This window comes from Manduca sexta, unplaced genomic scaffold (assembly GCF_014839805.1).
Source record: "Manduca sexta isolate Smith_Timp_Sample1 unplaced genomic scaffold, JHU_Msex_v1.0 HiC_scaffold_2309, whole genome shotgun sequence".
NCBI lineage: Eukaryota > Metazoa > Arthropoda > Insecta > Lepidoptera > Sphingidae > Manduca > Manduca sexta.
In genome coordinates, this window is record NW_023593260.1 from 13,435 (window position 1) to 25,053 (window position 11,619).

Genomic DNA, 11,619 nt, shown 5'->3' on the forward strand with positions numbered 1-11,619 from the left:
TCTAGACGATCACAGACATTGATCCATGCGGATTTTAACTTTACTCAATACTGAACTTTGTTTTTTGCACGTCAAAATTGCTAACTTGACCTGCCTATGTTTATATTGTAACGAGGAAGTGTAGAGGCTCATCTTTTGGACTACTGAACCGATTTTGAAAATTCTTTTACTAATACGAAGCTACATTATTCCTGTTACTTCTGAGTGGTTTTGTATATCCGGTTCCAACAGACCGGCATAATTGTGTTGACTTTCGAGGGATAATCATGCTTACAAACTTCCAATTGGCCTATTTTTACCATTAACAGATAGTAAGCGGCTGGGATAGCACGAAATCGACTATAAGAATAATCTTCTTTCTTCTTGATTGCACTCTACATCACTGAAGGTCGTGTCAGCCTTGAGACGTCTTGACGGAGTCGATGACCAGCTGTTTCCAAGCCCTCCTGTGTGTGCCCTTCGGCTTTCCTCAGGGCATTGTAAGAACATTATATTCTAAATCGATCAACAGATACTGATCTAACTTTAAATCGGAAGTAACATGTCCAAGTCCCACGTTGGGCAACACTTTGTGTGAATTGTTCAAACATTTCTCGGCATTGGATTCCCCTTAGGAGTTCGGACGACGTGTGGAACGCATATATACTAGACTTGCTGTTGACTCCATCTGAATAATTTTCCAAAGTGAAATATAGCATTACTGTATACAGGGCCATTTCGACATTGCGTTAATGAAATCACATACTCGCCTTCACCTTTACTGACATTGTGGCAATAATCATCCATTAATGACTAATATTTTCACGAAAAATCCTGGTTTTAGTTTTTTGATTTTTTGATCATTTTGTAGTTTAATGTGAATATGGCGTGTGCGTGAGTGAAAATATTATGTAACCTTTGCGACGAATTCTCATAGGGTAGCAGTATGGCTTCAAGGCGCGTAAAATTAAAATTACTTTATATTAATATTTATTTTGTTCGAAACTTACACTTTTTTATATCACATCTACGGCTCAAGTAACTTATTGTAAAATGTTAATTCCAAGTAGATCGGTATGTGCTTTCATTTAGTAACGCGATGTCAAAATGACTCAACAAAATATAGACAAATTAGAAAACAACACAGTGCTTATTAATGACTTGCTAAATACTATATAAAAATATTTTATAAAAATCATATTATAATTCATAATCGGTGATAGCGTTTTTGGGTGAGGAACAGATGCTACGACAAATGTCCGCAGGTTCAAAACCCAAAAGCACGCACCTCTGACTTTTCTAAGGAAACCTGCATACTTAAGAAGTTATCTATAGGAATTTTGAGGGTGTGTGAAGTCTACCAATCCGCACTAGGCCAGTGCGGTGGACTAAGGCCTAATCCCTCTTAATAGTAGAGGAGGCCCGTGCCCAGATTTTATACCTATATATAATATAATCCGTAATAATTTATCGTCTGTAAAAATAAACCAATTGTATACAGAACCCTCCTAAAACATGATGGTTTTCAATTCCCTCTGCCTACTCTCATCTTACAGTCGTGATGAATGCTATTATTACTACAAATTCCGTAACACATGATGCTATGCATGTTGATTAAATTATGATACGAGCGGGTATTCAAATATGAACGAAAGAGAGAGAAATACACAAAACTGTCGAGAGAAAATGAGACGGAAAATAATTTAATATCTTTGCTTTGTCGTTATTGTGTCCTGCTTTGTAGCCGTCATCACGATTACGAGTGACAATATATTTATTTATACGAACTCTGTAAAGTGACCGCACTGCATCTGATAGTAAATGGAGTAAGATCCGGATCGACTAACAGGATCATCACCTCTCGCCAGTCGACACAATTATGCCGGCCTTTATATCAATGAAAAAAGTAGGTCTCTTGTATGTGTGCCCAGGTAGGTACCACCGTAATATCTATTTCTGCCACCAAGCAGCAGTGTGTAGTCACTGTTGTGTTTGAAGGACATTGCAGCCAATAGAACTACTGTACATAATAAGACTTTTACATCTCATGTGTCAGGATAGCAAGCGCAGTGGAATATAAAACAATACTTTGCAATTCAAGGTGTTGGATGGTGTTTCTACTGTTTATGGGCGGTCGTATCGCTTACCATCAGGCCAACGCAAAGCTCCTCTCATCATACAAAGCAATAAAAAAGACACGGATAATTTTTTTTTCTAGGATGCTTAACATCCCAAGTCTTGCACTGATATTGACTTATTATGCTCAATATTAGCGTGAAATCTTAATCTTATTTTCTCCAAAAGGGCAGGTCAGGAATGCCCTTCCGCTCTGTGAAATGGAGGTGTTTGGAGAATCCCACCACGATATCCCCTGCCTGTTGTAAAAGGCGACTAATATGAGCCATCGGGGAGTCGTCGGCGGGGGGCTGGGCGCCGTCCGCCCTTAGTGTACGTTGTGCACATCTCGCACATTGTGTTGACCCCCGGGATGGACGGCAGTGTGCAATAGGCCTCACGTTGCCGTTGATGCAGAGAGCATCCTTCGGTGCGCGGGGGCTTCTGACCTGGGAATGTACGCCCGTGTACGGGACGATATTTGTTGGCCCTAGGCACACAATTAAATGTGTATACATGGTTACCAATTCTCATTGAGGTTTATGGTGGCTACCGAACTTTTTCTGGCCTTCTCCCCTCCTCATATCCTAAGAGGTTTCCTTCTTCCCCCACAATTACTAGCTATCCCCTCCCAAGTTTCCTCCAGGATCCTGCAGTCGGTAAGCCGGGGCATTCCAGTATCCCATTTGCAAGTTCCACTCATATTGACTGCGGGGTTCGATACCAAAAACAAACCCTATGGGAAAGGGCGTGAGTATGTATGCATCAACGTTGTCCACGTTCACTAGAATTTGCCTGATATAGCGATATGCCCGCACGAGATAAATTCACACGAAAAGGATCACTAGTTGCGTCTCTGCCTATCCTTCTGCAATAAAAGACGTGTATTTAAATGTTAAGATACTCAAAGCGCTATTGTACGGACTACGAAGTCAATGAACTTACTTGGTAAATAAAATATCATAGGGGGTGCCAAATCGCGTCGTTTGGCCCACGCCACATGCTAACTCTTGGAATCTAGAACAATAACCGCATATATATTAGTCTACATAATGAATAAAGACTGCGAACTAGATATGCTTTAATCTTTGCTTAAATACAGAGTGCTAAGAATATATAGAGCGGGCATTGGGAAGATTATACAAAAATGTGGCGTATGCAATGGTTGCTCAATTTACCATGAAATAGTATAACACAAATGTAAAATACTTTCTATTTTGATTTGCACGTTTTTTAATGCGCATATTAGTATATTTTCTGTAAATATATTATTTTTGTGGTGAGGCTGCATAGGAAATCGAAGTCAGGACTTCAAGCATATTATGTAAAAAGGCGTGTCTAATTTAAAACAATAATCAAGTTACATTAACGTGTTAAATCCCATTAATTAATACAAGGAACTCATTATGTCGCAATTATCCACGCGTAACCACAATTCGCACATGCCCGATAAATCTATACTATTATATAAAGCTGAAGAGTTTGTTTGTTTGTTTGTTTGTTTGTTTGTTTGTTTGAACGCGCTAATCTCAGGAACTACCGGTCCGAACTGAAAAATTCTTTTTGCGTTGGATAGCCCTTTGTTCCTGGAGTGCTATAGGCTATATATCATCACGCTATACCCAATGGGAGCGGAGCAGTAATGGCTTATCTCAGGAACTACCGGTCCGAACTGAAAAATTCTTTTTGCGTTGGATAGCTCTTTGTTCGTGGAGTGCTATAAGCTATATATCATCACGCTAAACCCAATAGGAGCGGAGCAGTAATCGCTAATCTCAGGAACTACCGGTTCGAACTGAAAAAATATTTTTGTGTTGGATAGCCCTTTGTTCCTGGAGTGCTATAGGTTATATATCGTCACGCTATGACCAATAGGAGCGGAGCAGTAATGAAACATGATGCAAAAACGGGGACAATTTATTAGTTTTGAGAGCTTCTGTTGCGTACGCTGCGTAAACGGTTAAAGTAATGCAACAATAATGTATGACGGGATTGTTCCTCTTAAAAAGTTCTACAATAATATATTATAAAACAAAGTCCCCGCTGCATCGGTCTGCCCAAACGTGTTAAACTCAAAAACTACTCAACGTATTAGGGGATAAAATTTGGTATGGAGACAGTTTAAGACCCTGGGAAGAACATAGGCTCCCGGGAAAATATATAGCGTGACTTTTATAACGGAAAACTTTAGCCCGAAAAACTTTATAACGCGGGCGGAGCCGCGGGCAAAAGCTAGTGTTTTAATAAAATAACAGTTAAGGCATTACAAAATTATAATAATGTACACCTAAGTCTAACAAAATGTCTATATTAAAGTCTTAAGTTATAGATATTAGAGAAGCAATTCTAAAATAATTTTTGCGGATCAGTGAACATATAAGATTTATTACACAAACAAAAAAACAAAAGACACATCACACATATATCTCCGAAGGTGTATGCAGAGGCACAACCAAGACACCCACTTTTCGCCAAGTGTATTCCGTCCCATGATGTGATAAGGGCCTATCGTCATATCGGGCACAAATTCCAAACTCCGGGCTGATACTGAGTAGAAAAACCCAAATATCACTTTGCCCGGCTCGGGATTCGAACCCAGCACCGCAGAGCGCTGCCGTATTGCGCATGCAGTACAATTACGCCACTTAGGCTGTCTAGGATTAATACGATGGATAAACTCCGATCTCCCGTCACACACAGCTAATAATACTGTAATTCTACGCAAATGTGTCAATAATTCTTGCACGAAACAGAAAACAATATGGCGGTGCCTGAACACTTCTTTACCTCTGCTAAATCTCACTCTCCACACTAAATGTAACAGCAAAATATTACAAATTACTTCCCTGTGGATTCTGCCAACTCGCACTAACCTAGTATGCTAGACTTAAGCCTAAACCCTCTCAGTGTAGAAGACCTTTTCCCAGCAGTGAGACAATATTTTAATCTTGACTGCAACAGACTGCAACTGTGGCCTCTCTTATATAGGACAAACAAAAAGAAATATAGGGACCCGCGTAAAAGAACATATAGCTGACGTGAAACACCGACGCTCTACGAAGTCTGCAGTCGCTGAACATTCTGAAGGAGGCTCCAATCATTATTTGCGATTAGACAAGCCACAAATCCTTGCCAAAGAACACCGATTCCTGCCTAGGATGATTCGCGAGGCTATTGAAATTAAAAAACACCCAAATTTCAATAGGGAAGATGGTTGGAAGCTTGCACAAGCCTGGGATCCTGTTCTACATTTAATTAAATCGGATCCCAAAAGACCGGCTGCCAGACCTCAAGACACTGTGAGCTCATTCTGCGTAGATCGGACCGTCAACAGATAAAAATTTTAAAAGTTGTATATTTGAAAAATGTAGGTAGATATTGTAACTTTGACTTTACGGATGAACAACACCTCAGTCCCCCGTGACCATGAAGGCTGCAAAGTCTTCGAAACGTCGGGAGAAAATAATAATATAAAAAACCGCGATAAAATCCGTTTAAATAGTTTTTAGTTTTTATTTCAATGTCTAACATTCGCGTAAACATAAGAAATCATAATATTTTAATCTGTTTTTTTTTTTAATACTTTCATGGCAAAATGACCCCACTGTACCTAATGGTAAGTGGAGTGGGGTCCAATAGAATATCGACTGATGAGAGATGATTACCCCTTGACAATCGACACAATTATGCCGGCCTGTTGGAACCAGATATACACAGGCTGATCCCGGAACGCGACTCACGTGGCCCGATATGACGGTTTTAACACCTTGTGTACTGTGGTCGCTATACGGGCGGATATAAAATATATCCTACCACCAGCAAATGATATTATTATATCTGAACAAGACATCGACACTTAACCGCCAAATATAAATCCATTAACAAATACATTCGACTAATTGTATTTTTAATTTTCTAGATAATCGATTTCACACGTCCATGTATCGATTAATATCGATTATGCATGGAATAGAGTTGTATATAAGGCCGTAGACTCAACTCTAATTTCGTCAAGAAGCAATATGAAGTCCATTATAATACTTTGTATTTGCCTGTCCGTAGTTATTGTTGCATCGGTAAGTTATATTTACTAATATTTTAAATTTATTGGCCTGTAGGGGCTAATCTTTGGAACTTCAGAATCGATTTTGAAAGTATTTTACTTGTGAGTTTTATTTTTTAAAACTTAAACAATGGCTATAAAGCCTATAGCCAGAAATGCTATAGGCTTTATAGCCATCGGGTTATATGGACCATTCGCCTCTGACACCTATTAAATGAAAAAAAATGTCTAAACAGTTTGAAATTAAACACTAATTATTACTGTTTACTTAAGGAGCTAATGGCACGATTATATTGCTATTACGTTAAAGGTTGTATACGGTGGAAAATTGAATTCGATTTAAGCCAAACAGTTCAAAGTCTGTATATTTTAATAACGAAACGAATTGTTGAGAATGTACGCACTTTTAGAATGGATTTTTTGGCATTAAACCCCTATATGTCACAAGAAAGGAAAACTTTGTTATTACAGCATATAAATCTACCTACAAATAAAATCTAGGTTTAAAATATAAAAGTCTACTAATCCAAAGAATCAAATATGAACTATAACAAGCATTAACAATTCATTTAAATTTGTTTTCAGTCAGAGCAACAACAACAGCAGGTTAGTAACTTTGTTACTTTTAAAAGTTACTCGCAGTTCGAGTCTTTCGTTATAACTTTCAATTGTTTCGCAGGAGGATTCCCGGCGGAGGCTGCAGCGGCTTAGTTTACAAGTAAGTCTGTATTCTTGTTTATGGATAGATTTATATATATTACTTGAAAGGCTCATAATTGTGTCGAATGGTGATGAAGAGACCATATAAAAATGTTGTCGACGCCTAAGAGATATATTTTTTATTTTATTAGGTCACTAAACTAGTCATGAACACTAGATACAAAACTCTAAATTTGATCGTAAAAAATTAAGAACCTCGTGCTCGACTTTCTAGAAATAACATGCATAAAAGTAAAATAGGAAGTAAGTTACATTGTGTTTGAGATAATCATATCAAAACGACATTTTCATAATGTTTCTTGTACGCGAATGTCTGACATTGATATAAAACTATTTAACGGATTTTATCGCGGTTTTATTGTACTGAAATGTAATTGAATGATTGATTCCTTATAACCGAATTTCGGCCACGGCGGTCTCAACGGAGATCAGCTACACAGGAGATATTATAGTGCACAAGTGTGTGCAATACACAAGCACTCTCTATGCCTTCACTCTCATAGTCCGGTGAGACAATTCGAAATGACCGAGGAGAGATCAGGCGCAGGACCAACGGCTTTACTAGTTTTAATCAAAGATATATTTCAAACCTTTCAAGCTTGGGCATTATATTGTAGTCCACTTGGTCTAGTCGATTTGAAAAGGTCTTTAAGTGGGCGAAGTCACGTCGCAACAATAATATATTACTAAAGAATATGTCAGTATTGTAAAAGAACAATATAACGCTTGAGAGTAATGGAAAATTCTAGTTCAATATAAGAAGATTAAACTACCCTTCTGCAGATAAGAAATTCTTAATCTTTGCTATAAAACGAGCAGTAATATTTTTTATACAATCATTGGATACGAAATACACCTTTGTATAAATATTTTAATCAGTTGTAAGGCGCCGCGCAAACGAGAAAGAAACTACACTAATATGAAACAGTTGAAGCAACTATTGCTTCAGTGGCGTAATTTACGGTACAAAGCAGTGATGGCCTCTGATTCGATCCCAGGGTAGTAATATTGGGTTTTCCTGTAGGCAAACTCGGGGTTTGGAATTTTTTCCATATGATGATGGAGTCCAATATCACAGGAGATAAGATACACATTTAAAAAATGGGTACCCAAGTTGCCCTTCTGCCTAACCCTTCGGGGATAAAAGATACGTCTGTTAGTGGTATAAAGTCCCAAATTTCACCACACGTTTAATCCGAAACACGTAATAAAGTTAAAGGCTCTACAAGTTACTTCAAACGACGAATCAGACAGTTTTAATGAGGTTATGGAAGTTACGAGTGACTCGCAAATTATGTTAACAAGTTTTAACATTAATTTATCTACGTTATTCGTGACTAGAGTTATTTATAAACATCATGCTCTATCCTCGAAGGGGCAGGCAGAGGCGTAACCGAGGCACCCACTTTTCGCCATGTATTTTTCATTGCATGATGCTGATATTATATTATTATTAAAGTTAACGTTTCCTTGTTTTAGCTCGTCGATGACCGGGACGATGATGACGTAAGTATAATAAATGTAATATAAACAAATAGAATATTACATAAAAATAAAATAAAAAATCTTTCACCTTTGAAGAATACAATTAAGATTGTTTAGACGTAACATATGTACTATTTAAACCCCACGTTGAAACACTTTTAATTATATTTGATTTTAATTTTATTCCCTGAGACATTTTTATGATTTGGCAAATTGAACCTTATACAAGAATACCAAAAGTCCCATTAAATAGACATAAAATAATTAAAAAAACACTAACTCCAAGCATTTCATCAAAACATTTTCAGAAAATCACCAAACGCGAGACACAGGTAACAATAATTTAATATCATTTTAGAGTTCGCACAAACATGATCATAACACTCGAGATAGAAACGATGACGTAGAAAGCAGTGATAGATACGACAAACGTGATAGAAGTGACGACTCATATCAGAAGCGTGATGACCGCCGTGATAGAAAAGACAGACGTGACAGAAGCGACAGTCGGTTTGAGAGGCGTGATGATGATCGCCGTGATAGTCGTGACAGGAGTGATAGACATGATAGCCAAAGGTCTGATGACGTAAGTATATATAATCAGTCTAAATAGCAGAGCACAGAAATTTAGGTAGAAGCTGTTGGGCGTGGCCGCGTCGACATTTGCTCATATAAAACTACAGGGTCATTTTGACATTGCGTTACTATGGAACCACATACTTATCTACTTGAAAATAATACTTTATAAGTTACTAAACCGGAGGTGTAAAATAAAAAAGAGGAAGTTTCGAACAAAATAAATATCGATATAAAGTAATTTTAATTAAAACTTCTAATGCCTCTACTACTACTCTAAGAGAATTCGTCGCAGCAGCAACATCGTATTCCAGTTAGAAATATTCCCACGCACACATCATATTCGCACTACACTGCAAAAAGATAAAAAAATTAAAACTAAATATTATTTTTGATGAAAATATTCGTTATTCTTGGATAATTTTTAGCACACTGTTAACACAAAGTGAAGATGAGTATGTAGTTTTATTTAGTAAAGCAATATCAAAAAAAACTCTTTGTAATGTAATGTCCTCAATGCTCATAACTCAAAATTCCTTATCTAACATTTTCGTAGTACCAGAATTTATTATTCGAATATCCATAGTTGTATTTAGAAGTATTAGCTCCTTTGCTTACGCTCTGTTGTAAATATCTATTGTAAGCATTGAAAGGATTGCATTATTTGTATTAGTGTGCATCTGACATAATATAAACTCGAACTAATAAAGCACGATGGCAGTTTTAACCTTATTCATGTGTTCTGTGGTCTAGATCATGAGTAAACGTTCAAAACGCTTCATACAAATAGCCTGCTTTATACAAATACAGCGCGGCGATGTGTGCGTGAGTTTTCACAGACGCTTCGTCCGGCGTAGAAACCAGTTCGCGCCGGATTCATTGCGGTATATGCTTGGACTCTGATTGTTACTTATTTGTTATTGATTTTCATGCTGGGCATCGTGTAGCGCAGACTCTTAAACTATAGAAACACCACTCTATGAAACAGTTGTTCCAACCGTCTGCGCTACGCCTACAAGTCTAGACATGTGCAGGCTAAAAATAAAGGATCTCAATTGATATCTATGGATCTATTTTAAAAACAAACCACGCAAAACAATCTTCAACTTTGTTCTAATTGTTTCTTTTTAATTGATTATTAAGATCGATTGATTCCGCCCGTAAAAAGAAATAATAAATAGTCACAAAAACGTTAGATCTTCTTCTTTCTTTCTTCAGCCTATATCTACCTAATGCTGAGTAAAGTCCTCTTCCATATTTCGCCAACTAGTCCTGTCTTGCGCTTTCCACATCCAGTCTTTCGCGGCCGTTCGAATGTTGTCGGTCCAGTTTCGCGGCTGCCTCCCCACGTTCCTGTGCCCAGTTCTTGGCCTCCATTATAGTACCTTTCTCCCCTATCATACCTCTGATGTACGGCTTCTAAGATCTACCCATTTCCACTTCCTTTGAACTAACTAGATCAGATAAATAAACTAATCTCTTTACTTTGTCAGAGGCAAGACGATGACCGTGACGATGACTCTTCGCGCTCTTTGAGAGTAAGTCTTGGTCCATATTAAGATTCTTTAACGGCAAATGTAATTTCATTGTACCTGAAGGTAAGCAGATGGTAAAATATCGAATATCTGGCTTGTTCGGAGGATATACATAAGCTGATCCTGGACTGTGACTCACGAAGGCCTTACGGTACTTATGGCGGGTTTTACATTTTGTGTGCTGGTCACTACCCGGGCAGACACAAAGATACCAACCATCTGCAATATAATATTGTTTCTACCAGTATATCTATGCAAACTTATAGATGAGATTAGTTTTTACACTAAATACCGAGACGTGGAAACCCTGATGGCAACCGCCCCGACCGATAATAGTAACAACAGAACTTCAAATTACAAAGTACTGGGTAGAATCCCATTACTGGTCTCCCTGGAACATAAAATGTTAAGCCTCATCAAGCCCAGTAATTACACTGGTTATAGTGTCCTTCATACTAGAATACAACCGATACCTGGTAGTACCTAACTAACCAGACCCTTGCACAGGAACACTACCTTTTAGAATACATTAGATTCTTTCTGAATTACAAATTTTCTTTCAGTCATACTATGGTCATTCGGTAAGTAAAATTTATTATCAATTTAGTAATAATGACGCTTTAGGCCTTGCCTGTTGCTTATGTCCCCGATCAGCTCAATTGAGATCTACTATCTCTTGTGCAATATATTGCTTCGAGAACATGCTATTCTAAATTAGCTCAATCCTGGAATCACTCCTGTTCAAGATTTCTTTTGCATTTTTATTCCATTTGTATACTTTATTATCGTTTTCATATTCACCTGGTCAAAAACAACAATTCAACAAGTCAACATTTTTTTTTATATTCATATAGATCGTATGTCTTCTACTTTTCAAACTTGATATTTGTATTTGGATTGCAAAATTGTAGTATAAACAATACAGCAAATCAAACAAATTATAATTGCTGAATTGGATATAGGGTAAATAAGAGCCTAATCCCTAATCCTTTCCTGCCAGCGCATTTATAATTATTTATGTATCAAAGATGTTTCTGGACATTGGAATACATTTACCATTAAACGACCCATAAACTCTTTCGCCGATTAATACAAGAAAAAATAACTTTAACTTGCTATACCTTTATCAATCTATACTAATATACA

General features: G+C 37.4%; 1 protein-coding gene across 1 annotated transcript; it reads left to right on the forward strand.

Annotated features, from left to right (window-relative positions):
- Positions 1–6,106: 6,106 nt before the first annotated feature.
- On the forward strand, positions 6,107–11,079 carry LOC115454996 (protein PIF-like; the record flags this gene model as incomplete). The annotated part of the gene is made up of 7 exons (XM_037445910.1): positions 6,107–6,170; positions 6,743–6,763; positions 6,837–6,875; positions 8,357–8,383; positions 8,721–8,948; positions 10,432–10,476; positions 11,037–11,079. Coding segments are annotated over exons 1-7 (457 nt in total), but the record flags the coding sequence as incomplete, so codon positions are not given.
- Positions 11,080–11,619: the final 540 nt, after the last annotated feature.